Here is a 13,693-nt window from a genome sequence, read left to right as displayed (position 1 = left end):
TGGAAGCATAGGTGAATTTGTAGACTTATATGTATACACACCATCACATACGTCACTGAAAGAAATGAGTCACAGCAAGAAAGAGAGCTATGTTAGCTGGGTAACTTATACGGAGATGCAACTGGAGTCAGTCTGTACATACGAGACCATTGTAAAGAGAATACGTTTTATTGAAGATACTACAGATGATTTAATACCGAGTGGTGAAGCGGTTCAGACTGCAAAGTTTGTATGTACAATTCTACGAGAGCGAGGTGATCATCTATTATACAACAATGCGACCGACAAAGAGCGATACGTATTTTATTACTTCCTCGCCGAGCAAATAGAAATGCTTGAGTCGAATCGATGTAGAAGAAGGTTCCTTAAAAACTCTTTCGTACTAGCATATGCGCAGCAACTGCACACACGCTCATCAGGGAATTACAAAAGGCTTCGAGAGAATTCGCATTTCATCTTTCTCCCAAACGTAAGTACAGTTTTCTCCCAGTCCAACAGTGATGCCTTACCCGCAGATTTTGCAGGCGCAGGTTCTGCCCACGCTGCAGTGATGTCCAGTATAGTGCATATGAAAGCGAGTAAATCTGCACAGAACTACCCGGATAAAGAATTGAGCAAAATAGCATACACTCGTAGTACAGTGTATGCACTTCATCTAGATGAAGTAAACATACGTCCCACCAACCTATCCACAAATAAGACTGGTTTCTTTGGACCAGCTTATAATAACCCCGATAGTATGCAAGTATATTTAATGACACCATTAACGGGCAAAAAAGGATCACTTAACTTAATGGCAAGACCAGTTTCCAAAATGACTGGCCAGGAATTGTTGACGTACACTGAAGAAGCTTTTACAAAGAGCCAAGAAGCGGGTGCAATCGGTTGTCCTATTATTTTCGATGGATGCAGTGTAAACAGGAAAGCAACGAGGTGATTAGTACTGAAAGACACGAACCCGGAACCTCCAGGGCGACGTTTAGCGCTGCCCCAGCAAAAGTTACCAACGTCTGTGATGAGGAATGGGTTGAGGCTATTTTCTTTCTTTTGTTTGATAACATCGTTAAGTGCATCAGGAACAATTTAGTACGTAAGGGACATATCTTCAGATACCCAGAGATAAAACTATCTGCTGGATATATACTACTTGCCGGCGTTTGCGATATTGCATGGGTACGTAGACTATATCAAAAATACAAATCCAAGCTATTCTCGCCTATGCGTATAAATCGAGTGACCGTGTGGCCAAGCAACCTCGAGAGACAACAAGTGGCGCCCGCGCTACTACTGTTTTCTACAGAAATATCGATGGGACTGAGACGAGAGTTCGGAACGAGTGCGTCAGGAACATATTTATTCATTGAGATGATAAACATGTTCAATATCCAGCCTTACCTAACTGTTAGTACAACTAAAGGAAATCGTAAGCGCTTACCTCGTGCTGACCCCTTCAGAGATCCGGAAGACCCACGCTTACGGGAAGCAGAAGAGATTGCAACTTGGTTGCAAGACTCTTGGTATGCTGGGCTAGCCAGTGCGGATCCAACTATCATCATTATAGCTGATGATGAGGATGATGACGTAGACGATGAAGATGATATGGAGGTATTACAATTTCTCAGTTCTATGTGATTTAATATACTTTAATTATGTGCTATTAGTAGAAGGCTCTATTGTGTATGAATATATATGAATCTCGAAAACACTAATGTTTGTGATTGGCATTCTAGGTGAACTAACTGGTGACAATACCACAACTAACATCGAAAGTAGAGAGCCTACTGGGAATGTCGATGTGGGGATAATAGTAAGTATTCATGATAACGAGGTGAATACATTTAATACTAGTGTTGCAGGATTGCAAAGTACTCCTATTAGCTCTGTACGAATATGACTCACAACAGCAAGTAGTACTTCGCCTTCAGGTAATACTCCAACTCCACCTGTTTTTGCCGAAAACAGTAATCTAAGTACACCTAGCACAGTACCTGAACGTGTGGAAAGACGGGGGCGAAAACCACTGAAAGACGGTCTGACACAAGAGACTTTCTTTACTTTATCGCACACTTTACGCACTATGGCTGCTTGTATACGCTACTCATTAATTGTACTAAGGTTTAAATATGTACTACCAGGACGTCTTGATAACGACCCGATAGAAATGATCTTCAGTATAGCTCGTGCAATGGCGGGAGGAAATAGGCATCTCGATATTTGCGCATAATTGTATGCGCAACGAACCATATTGATTCGTGCTATGTACGAGATATGTTCAAACATAGATCATAGCCATAATCGTGAATTATATGCGCAAATATTCGAGGGACTGAAAAAAAAGACTGAAGCACTTGAGAGTCAACGCGTCGTGAGACTTTCATACCTTTGGAAGTCACTCCTTCACTACGGCCCACAATTAGCGCAAAAGTCTTTAGCTAACGTGACTATGCCGTACATCGCGGGTTATGCTGCGTGTAAATGGACAAGGAATTCGACAGTAAGCTGCAACACATGCATAGAGTTGGTGATTAAAGGCAGAGGGCTGGATAAAGACGAGCAGATGTATGTTGAATTTTCGAACAGTCTTGTAGTGGAACTTGATCGTAAGGGACCGACGTGGCCTCGACGTAATCGTTAGTGATAAGCTAATGTTACGTCAGTTTAATCAAAACGATTATGCGTCAGCGCATCAGTTCGATTCAGATGCTGATGCCATTGCGAGAAGCATGCAATGAATGTGGTGCAAACGGGCAGCTAAGTATATCGGACCAATGTTGAACACACTTTATAGTATAGCCTGCAATAGTATGTCACTACTTCTCAATCGACAATGTGCAGCTACGATGATCACACTTAGTATGGTTAAGTCCAACTCAAAGAAAGGTCGACCTACAAAGTTACGTGGCACAGAAGGCACTACATATACCCACGATAACTCAGGAAAGTGGACCACCGATATGTGCAAGGATATTTTACGAAGTTTCGGTGCTCCACTAGGGGGTAGCCTAGATGTATTACAGGAACGTTGTCTATTGTTGACGCATCTACAGGCGGTGCAACTAGGATCAGTGTTGGCACTTAAGATCGACGATGCAACAAAATTTTGCCATCAGCTTGATCTTACCTTAGGAAGCAAGGTGGATATAGTGAAGCGTATTGGTAGGACGCTACTTAATCTCATTGCCCGTCAAGAACATGACGCACTATTATCAGCGTTGAGAGATACGTGAATATAGGAATTAAAGCAAGCTATAAACTATCTCTTATCGTACACAAGTGGGATTGATTGAGATGACACACAAAAGTTAGTATAAAAGCAGGTGTTTTTTTTTGCTTTTAAAACTTGTTTGGCACCAAATCTTGCTATTGCTTTTGAGGATGTTTGGCTAGTTTAATTTTCAGAAGGCTATGTGCCAAGTAAGGGAAAAATATTTCCTATGACGCTCATATATCTGTAATTGATGGAATGAAGCTTTTTAAGTCTATCTTGGAAACGATAGTCGCACCTTCCATGTTGCGTAATATCTCGCTTATCATAGGTAAGGGAAAACTATGTTGTGGAATTAGTTTGTTGATTGGCGATAGGTCTAGTACAACTCTTGATTTACGAAACGTTCCATCAGACTTATATTGATTGACCGCTTATAGAGCTAAGTTAACTGGGGTTACATCATAATTGATTTCAATTGGACCCTGTTTTAACCAATCTTTAATTTGGGTCTTGATCCTTTGACTTATGTGAAGGACACTTTGACTTAGAGAAGTCGACGTTTGTTAAGTCAAATTTAATGTACCCGTTAGAGATCTTAAACATACACCAGTCAGTTTTTGCAATCTTCCTGTTTTGTATAATTAAGTCCATAATTATATCGGTAAAGTGCGGAATCATATCCTTGGTTTCACTTTTCGGAGGTTTAGGTATTTTAACATATTATCATCTGACTGATCTTTATTCGGGTTTAACCCATTAGGCAGACCAGTAAGTGTTATACCTAAACTGAGAAGATCAGTCATACCTATAATTAAATCGTATTTTTAAGACATTTCAGTAACGATTAGGTGAGCCTATATTTCTCTTCTATCTGACAACATTATTTGTGCATAGTCGATGGCTTCTTCGCAAGTGGCAACTTTGCCATTTCCAAAGATTAAACTAGTTGCTTCGTTATGGATAGCCATATCTGTAGCGTAGGCTATTCGGCGTTTGATAGCAGAGACTTCAGCCCCTGGATCAAATAGTGCTATAGCAAATTCTCCATTTACGTAAACGGTTTAAAATATACGTTCATCTTTTTTGGTATAAAATTTAATGAACTTTTCCTCATAATCTTGCTCTAGTGCACACATATGGAACTGTCAGTGCTGTAACTTGGACGTCCGGTAAGTCCTTGCAATCCTCTTTGTGCCAACCGTCAGTACCCTTTCAAGTAGTACACTTTTCATATAGTGTCCAAAGTCTGGCTTGCCTGGTGCACACTTAACAGGGTCGTCTCTACCATTCCACTTGCCATTCCGTTTAGTGAGGTTGTCACCACACTTCTTGCAAGGCGCTCTCACCTTCTTTTCACCCTTCGATTTAGTAGAAGTAGAGCCTGTACCACCTTCAGTATTAGTCTGAGGTTTCTTAGTACTACGCGCAGTATTAGTCTCTACCGCATTACGCTTAGTGGGCTGGGTGTAGGTCGTGTATCTAAGTACTCTAGTAGAGATGTTGGTATGCTTTTGAACTATCTTCTCAAAGACAGACCAAGGCATAAATCGCAAATCACCATAGGCGCGGATGTCATCAATGACCTTTTTAAAAAGGTTAGCTCCCAGAGTCTCCATCATCTGACAAATTAATAAATATTCGCCAGTGTAGGTACGACCTCCCATACAAGTGTTCATATGGGTCAAATGAGCTAGAGCACCTCGAATAGTAGCATCGTTCGCAAAGGACCTGCGAGACTTTAGAAGTTCACGGTCACGTGCATCTTTAAGGAAGGCGTTAAGTATATTATCACGCAACTGGTGCCAGGGTAGGGCTTTCCAGTTGGGCTCATAGGCCTTCAAGACAGTTCGCCATTCATCTGACTCACAGAAATGAGTAAAAGCATTCATCATCTGTTTATCCTTAAGTCTGGCAGACTCCTTAAGTTGGTCAAAGGTTTTCAGTGTATCCATTGTACTCTCACTAGTTGAAAAATCGACCTCAGCCTTCGCGTTACCTAGCTGCTTTACAAAGCTTGGTTCAAAGCGTTCACGAGGCTCACGCTCAGTGTTACGGGCTGCTAGAGCCACCTTTCTCTTGCTATCGATTAGATAGCGAATGTATTACGCTTTCTGATCGTCATTACAAGGGTCATTCAATAGACGGTCCTCTAGGATTTGCATACCAGAGCGTAATAGTCTGAGTCTGGTTCTTACTACCTCAGCCTCAGAACTAGAGCGGGGACTTTCTAGTGAGCTACTGGTGTAGTGATTGCCAAAGTCGTGATGACCAGGGTTAGATAAATAACGAGGGTCGATGTTACGAGGTTGGTAAGTTTCATCGAGTTCCATACGATCATAGCCTCTGACAGGGTTAGATCTGTCAAAGGGATGGTCGATGGTAGCTTTCGAGCTATAGAGATTAAATGTAGGGGTACTACCCGCTTCTCTTTTCAAAATTTCCATGAGTGCAAAGCACCCTATTATGAGGTTGGAAGCCTCATCGTGTTCCATACGAGCATAGCCTCTGACATGGTTAGATCTGTCAAGAGGGTGGTCGATGGTGGCTTTCGAGCTATAGATTAGATGTAGGGGTACTGCCGGATTTTCTTCTCTAAATTTTCATCAGTGCGAAGCACTTTCAATTCTGTAAATTTGGAGTAGAGTGTTTGTTGTATATTTTGGCTTGGCAAAATTCATGAACATGATTGTATCCTTGCCCGGCAGCAGATCGCGAAGATCGATCGGCTTGTTGCATACAAAAAAATTCAACCTACTTATGGGATAACATGCGATGGAGAGCTCTGCGCTTTCAACAATCGGACATTCCGTAATCGTTCAATAACAAAAATTTGGTGCTCGATTTGAAATCATTATACTTAGAAATCGTTGTATATGAGAGGTACTTTGCGTGGCTTCAATAATTATAGAGCAAGATATAGACCTCGATACGGATTCGGATACCGACAACGGTTCGCGAAGTAAATATGGAATCAATCAAAACACGGACGACAATGAAGATTTACATTAAACAGATTTTGATTTACTACCAGCACCTGGCACACGGTTCTACGAAATGCTATACTTGGAGAGGAACGATGACGGGGTAGAGGAATGGGTTGCTAAAAAGATACCAGCAAGCCAAATTGATCATTACCGATTTCGATCTCATCAATTTGAGGCAGTCTCATTTTACGAATACTTTTTAATGGTGAAGATACTGAAGGCTAACAAGAAGGAACTCGAAGCATTATCATTGCAAGAAACCAATCCAAACACAAACCACGGTGCTTCACGTAAATGTATTGGATACTTCCACCTGAATAAGAATTATCCACTGCATGATCATTAAATAATAAACTTACGCTGAGAAGCGATCCTGCATCTCCTTGCGCATGTAAGGGAAAAGCTCAGCGTTCAAAATTACGAGAGAGTTGTCCGCACTATTTGCATACTCTGCGATAAGCGAAGCGCTGAGTCTTTCTTCTTCTACATAGGAAATCCAGTACAGCTCGCCCAGTGGCACGTCCAACTTCGTCCAAGACATCATGTAGTGCGTCACGCGTGCACTTCACACCTGCCTTAGAAAAAACCACCGTGCGTGAATCCCGACACGTGCAGCCTATTCCCCTCCCCCCCCAGAGAGTTACGTATCGACGTCTTGAGCATTTAATAAGATTTTCATGCCCCGTTGTCTCGGGAAGGTTGATAACCTAAATGACTAGTCTAGTAATTTCACTTTTTGGCATTGGTCTCATGAAATATGTATTGTTGCGAAGTACTACCACTCGATAGGTGATTGTATTTGCTCCGAGTTCTTTGCTTCCAATCTTGATGCGAAGTTTAAGGAATCTGCCAACCTTAATGATAAGCAAAAAATGAATACTTTCATCCACTTCTGTGAGCCTATTGAACGGCGCACCATACCAAAAGCTCACAAGCCTATTTGGAAGACTTTGCCCGGAAACCAGTTACGTAAAAATAATATGAGTGTTTCCTTTGAAGATGCACGTGATCGTGAACTTCTTAAGTCGCGTAAACCATTCGCTAACGAAAATACCATATGAGATGCTCCTGCTCATATGACGCATATGATCCGTAAGATGAGATGTTATACTTACACTGGTGAATATCTGTTGATATGCCAGATGATGGAGACTAAGAGGGCGACGAACCTTTTTAAGAAGAGAATTGAACGATGACATGGCACTTTCATACGGTGACGTGCCATTGTCCGTTTTTGAAAAATTACGTTAAAAAATATACTAACGCAATTGCTAGTCTTGAGTACTACAGGCTTTATCCGGCCCGCTAAGCTTGACGCGATTGAGCCTATTTTTTCGCACAACACTAAGAAGCCTCGGACTAACAATATGGGTAGTACTCCTTCGCCTACTCTCCTACTTTAAATCTTAGTAATGAGAAGAAGCTGCGAGCACCTTACAAGAAGTGTGGCTACAACCTCGCTAAACGAAACTGCAAACGGAATCTTAAGCACGACCTTGAAAAGTGTGCTCCAGGTAAGTCGATCTTCGGACTATATAAAGAGTGCTTTACTTGCAAAGGTACCAATGGATGGCACACTGATAACTGCAAAGATATGCCGGATATTTACGTAAACGGCTGACATGAAAACAGTGTACAGCAAATTTTTTATTATGATTTGTTGCGTGTCGCGTGAACATCGGTAAAGAAAATTGTTGTGTACAGCGTATTTTTTTTTGAGAATTGTTCCCGTTTCACGTGCAAATTGGGCAAGAAAATTGGTTTATACACACAGGTGTAAATTTTCAAGAATCGATGAGTGTCGCTTACACATCGGACCTGAAAATCGGCGTTCATTTGTAAATCGGGCATTAGAATCGCTTTTGTACAATTTGTATGTTTTCAAGAAATGTTGCATGTCGCGTGCACATATTGCACGGATTTCAGCGTATACAGTTGTGACTTTTCAAAAAAATGTTGCGTGTCGCGAGCATAATTATAATGTTATAATTTTGTGAGTTTTTTTGCATGTCGCGTGCAAATGGGCCACAAAAATCAGCACGCAGCTGTAACCTTTTAGGAATTGTTGCGTGTCGCGTGCAAATCGACGACAAAAATTCTGTGGCTATTGCGTATCGCGTGCGTCACGAAAACCGGTGTGCAGCTGTAATCTTTTTTGTTGCGTGTCGCGTGCAATTTGGACATGTAATTGGGGGTGTCTTTGCATTTCGCGTGTGAATATAAACAAACAAATTTAAAGTATAAACTACATAATGTCGAATAGGTGACTGCAGATACTTGAATCATAGCCCTAATATCTGAGAGTTCGAGCTCAAACTCAAGATCTTGGAACACGTCTTGGTTGCAATTCATACTGAATTCAGTTTTTTTTCAGGCAGTCTTCAAAGCGGGCACCATCTGTTCCACAACGGCAAACTTATACAGGATATTAATATTAGTCCCATGAACAATTGCTGGCGGCATTGGCATCCAGCTATGACCATATGTATGACACCGAGTACCCTATTGATACATTCATGAATACATCAAGTAGTAAAAAAATGTCGAACTCTTGAGTATATTGCTTCCTTTGAAACTCAGCTTTAACGAGCTTGAGCTTATTGGTATGGACAAATCAATTACCAGTTGCTGTAATTACGAAATATCGAGCTGCGGCACGTTTTCCGAGGTAAAGGAGTATAGATATGTCGAATCGTCGCATACTCATCACTAACTACATAGCGTGTATCGATTTGGCGTTTTGATATTGCGTATTCCGATATCAGTAAATTTAACAGATAGATCACCTACTGGGCGACTCAGGCGTGTAAGTTCTCACCTTATGTAAGCATAAATCAAATGGCAGGCACTACACTGCATATATTCATCTGCTACTTTTGGAGTGTTCTGTGGGCAGAGACAATGCATCTGACTATTGAGTGGCTTTGATATATTCCATCGTTTTCTATATTCGCCTGTCTATCATTTTCTTGGCGTTGGTTGTGTGTGTTTGTTGTAGAAGTAGTTTTCCAATTAGCCATTATTATTTGTACTGCACGAGTATCGAGTGAACTGCTAGTAGCGATTTTTCCCTCGTCACTATGCTGTTCGACTCGCCAATCCTGAGGTCTGCACAAGAAAAGGGCAATATGCTGACGAGAGGAAGAAAATTGTAGACCCTCAACCCAAGAAAAATATCAGACAGACCTGGGAAAGGTGAGTATTATCTTATATGGATTGTAAGCATTCTCTTTCGATGTCACGACAGAGGTATGAATAAAGTGATTCATATTAGACCGTTATAGGCTGCCGTCATATCGTCTACTATAATACACTCACCATGGGCAAGGACTCAGTATATAGCACTGCCTTATAAACTATAACTTAACTCTAGCGAGGCGATAAAATGGAAGCATTCTTTGAACATAGTGCGACATGTTGCGACATGTTGCTTAATCCTTCCAAATTTTACAGGAGGGGGGGGGGGGATGGTTGGGGGGGGGAGGGACTATGCTGAGAATAACAAGGGCTGAGGAAGGTTGGAAGGGTTGACAACCATCAGCACATATCTAACTTGTTGTGTCCGGAAATCTCCCTTATGCATAGTCAATTGTTTCAAATTTAAATTTTTGACGAATTCGTATTCAATACGGTTGGTCACAATCATTCAATCTAGCTGTTATAGTGGTAAAATGTAGAAGTCCACAGCTAGTTGACTTTCAAACCCAAGCCAGCCAGGGCTACTCGATCAAAGCCCCAGAATATCAAACCCTGTCCGTTCTAGTGCCTAAGATGGTTACAAATCATGTGTGTATCATTATGCGAATAAAGCGTATGGAAACAACCCATAGATCACAATAACAATATATTACGCTTTCGTCTTGCTTTGGTGGATTATAAAGTACTAAGTCCTTTAGAAATAAATAAATACATAATTTTATACCGACTATCTCGGTGTTATATCTATATGGCATGGGTAATTCCACATACATTTAATTAAAACATACAAACATTTCTCCAGTGTGATGATACCATCTTTCATCATTATTAAGCGTCAGGTTTAGAATTTCAGCTATCATCCCGAAGCGAAGGGTACGTTCCTCTGAACCGAAACCTTTAGCTCAGGTAGCGCCGAAGAATGGGAATGAATACATTTTTATTGATAAGCCAGCGATTCTGTGTCCTGTGACAAGATACGCTGTGCAAATAGCTCAATATTCGCCTTCATCTTGGAAATCTGCGACGTAAAGAGACGAGAGGAATTGATGATTAGCAGACGCGAAGGCAAAACACCGAGCAAGAAGCAAATGATGGTGAGCGCACATCCATCCCGTGTAGCAGTCACGGATAATTACGTTTATAAGCCTGTGTATCACAGGTACCTTAGAACAAGAGGAACAAAATGTAATCGAACATACTCACCTGCTTAGCATTTGCGCTCGGTAATTTGACTCCTTCCAATTCGAGCTTGGGCCATTCCGCTACGACCACGTCTGTACAGAAGGGTATCCCAAAATATCCAGCAAGACCACCGGACATCCCAAAAGTCCGTACGCACGTAGATATGTCACGCGTAAAATTCTCCCCACATACATCGGCACTGTTGTGGCGAAGTTAAATATATGTTACAAATTAGATTCCGCTCAGAGCGATCACAAGCACACAAAGCGAGGCATGGGCTCTACTGATCAAGTTGCAGGGATTCTTCATCTAAGTCAGCATACAAGCATACAATTTACAGTGTTTACTTTACTATGCCCGTGCGATGACTCAAAAGTAAACCAGCACAAATTTTGAATCTCGATATACCAACTGCATCCCTAGCTACTATCTCAAACTAAAAATACATCTGTGAAACGAAATCGATCAAACTATATGCACTAGATGCACCTCTGTGAGCCTAAGTACAATTCTCCACCAGCAGGACCCAACACTAGTATAACACAACGATTGACCTACAAACACAAAAAAATAGTGACAAGCGCTAGTAAACACACCTGAAAAGTCCAGTACCCTTCGTGTCAGTAGCAATGGTATGAAGACACTTATTGAGGGCCAGGATCATATCCATGTCAAATGTCGATGGTTTGTAAAGCGATGATACTTCGGATGCTTCATCTCTATAAGGTGTCACCTTGTTCCACACTATTTGTTTCACCTGTGTGAGTGTAAGATGTTCACATTCACATAATGAGTATGATATGGTGTATGGAAGGCTGCCAGAGATGATAACAGTAAACCCAAGAGGTGTCACACGGTCAACCCACTTGCACGCTGTAACGCAGCTTTGTGACGTATATTGGCCGGCAAATCGACAGATTATTGTTGGCAGTTGCGTATATAATACGGAACACCTCCAAAGCAAGTAATTAGGGCTGAAATAAAACGTATAAAGTCAGCCAATGTAAGTCAATATGTGCGCGCTTTCAATTTTAGCCGATGATCATTTCCACATAACACAATGAAATTGAAAATAGCCACTCGGATACATCCTATCGTATCAGTTCTCGATTCCCTAGCAAATATGCTATAAAAACATTTGCATACTGTGCGATTTGAAATATCGAATACAACATCGATAGACTCCACTTCCGTGTAGATGCGCCAGTCTTAATTAATACCTTGGAGTTGGATTGCCTGTTTTCTTGCATAGAATTAATCTCGGAAATCAATGTTCTCACACGCTTGAAATCGAAGGGATCAGCCTCAAGCGGGATCACCACGTGCCGTGCGATCGCAAAAGCGATTAGCGAGTATTCACTGAAGGATCTGGGACGTCAAAAAATAATCTAGACAGTGTTATGTACTCAAATTTAGGGTACAAATTAAAACGCGACGAGGGTACGTCTACAGGGGCACGCAAATCTCAAAGAACCATAGAGGACGAATGCCGTTGCAGGAAACAATAGAAAATCAGGTTTCGCTATCTAATAGCCCAACCCAGTATACAAAGAGGTATGCATGGCTGCATTCTCACAATCCAATCTAATGTACAAAGTGGTAGTCATGGCATTGTTACGTCCGCATGTAGAATAAGCGAGCAAGAACTATCTGGGGTGTTTGTGAACAGAACACCATGACACATGCGGCGTTAGAAACACTCATTGCATGTGGTTGACAAAATAACCGACACTGTAAAAAGTCTACTATACAACTCAGGTGATTGTAGACCACGCAGAATAGTCCGGGCACTTCATCAAGACACCTTGTATTTTGCCGAGCAAGCTTCGGACACCCAAACCCTTGTATGTGAAGTTGGTGCGTACATGAACAATATACCTACCTGTCGCCATCTGTATCCATCAACACTATCCACTTATTGTCTAAGCCATTCTCCAATGCATCGAATAAAGACGATTTTATATTCATCAGCTCTTTCGCCGGAAACTGTCCATGCTTCTGACGCTCTCCGGCGGATGGTATCAGATGCAGATTCTTAGGTATGTGTTTGTCGCCTCTGATTACTCCCGGCTGTTGCAGTCGAGTACGATATATATTAAAAACAATGCGTCGTGAACGTGATAGCTTAAATGATAGGTGCCACGAAAAAAAGAATAAGGACATTTCGTAATCGAGAAACAGAGTATCTTATCAGTATTGAAACACCAACCCGCTATTGTGATTCGAAAGAGTCAATTCACTCCTTGTCTATCTCTAGGACCACCATTTACTATTCAGGACACTACCAATGAGAGGCAAGACCAAGCGACCCCTCGTCGCGTAGTATATCAAAACAAACGAACAAGTGGGATAGAGGATCTGATTGGAAAGGAGCATAATACAAGGTAACAATATAATCCGAGTTGTGCAAATGGATGCAATACTATTTTCTCGGCTTAGTTAACCCACATGTTTTATGAATGACCACAACAAAAAAAATCGACAAGGTGAACTTAAAACCATCATCGGGATCGCGTGAAACAACGTTCTGAACGCATCCACACGAGCCATTCATTCACTTACTCGTACGAAGAACTGCTGGATATCTATCATCTCCCCAGTGTGCTCGCCCAGCGATAAAAGGGTAAACATATCAATCATATCCCTCGGTTTATCGGAATCCTGTCCCTGGGGCTCTGGGAGGTCATCCACGAGATTGCTTTCTTTTGCCCGTTGTAGCAGGTGCGTGGTGGTTTTCTAGTGTGACAGTGCCAGTTAGGTATGAGATGTCGATTTACTAAGCAGACGAGTATGTTGCGGATTGAATTAGGAAAGTGCAGGTAGATAAGCAGATAAGAAGAATCGCTCAAAACAATCCGAAACTGGGCCAAAATAAAGTACATAAAACATCAAGCGAGACGGTAAAATCAAGGTTAACGATGGTCAGAGTGTAGTACATTAGATTTATATATATATATATATATATATATANATATAATAATAAAAATTTAGTAAATACATATAAATACATCTATATATATATGTACATATATATATATATATATATATATATATATATATACTAATAAATAAAAATAAATAATAAATAATAATAATATATATATATATATATATATATATA

General features: G+C 41.1%; 2 protein-coding genes across 2 annotated transcripts in view; one reads left to right on the top strand and one right to left on the bottom strand.

Annotated features, from left to right (window-relative positions):
* Positions 1-1,308: 1,308 nt before the first annotated feature.
* Positions 1,309-1,632, top strand: SARC_04192 (hypothetical protein; the record flags this gene model as incomplete). The annotated part of the gene is made up of 1 exon (XM_014301995.1): positions 1,309-1,632. The coding sequence occupies one exon, from the start codon at positions 1,309-1,311 to the stop codon at positions 1,630-1,632; it is 324 nt and encodes a 107-aa protein (XP_014157470.1).
* Positions 1,633-10,310: 8,678 nt separating this feature from the next.
* The window catches only part of SARC_04191 (hypothetical protein), a 5,417-nt gene continuing 2,034 nt past the window's right edge, over positions 10,311-13,693 (bottom strand). Inside the window, exons 4-9 of the mRNA XM_014301994.1 lie at positions 13,135-13,308; positions 12,455-12,642; positions 11,793-11,940; positions 11,169-11,329; positions 10,594-10,771; positions 10,311-10,408 (exon numbers count right to left, since the gene is read on the bottom strand). Coding sequence (XP_014157469.1) covers positions 10,328-10,408; positions 10,594-10,771; positions 11,169-11,329; positions 11,793-11,940; positions 12,455-12,642; positions 13,135-13,308 — 930 coding nt within the window. The 3' untranslated portion in view covers positions 10,311-10,327. The remainder of the gene's footprint in view (positions 10,409-10,593; positions 10,772-11,168; positions 11,330-11,792; positions 11,941-12,454; positions 12,643-13,134; positions 13,309-13,693) is intronic.

This window comes from Sphaeroforma arctica, assembly GCF_001186125.1.
Source record: "Sphaeroforma arctica JP610 unplaced genomic scaffold supercont1.228, whole genome shotgun sequence".
NCBI classification, from domain to species: domain Eukaryota; class Ichthyosporea; order Ichthyophonida; genus Sphaeroforma; species Sphaeroforma arctica.
This window is presented reverse-complemented; position numbering and strand designations above follow the sequence as displayed.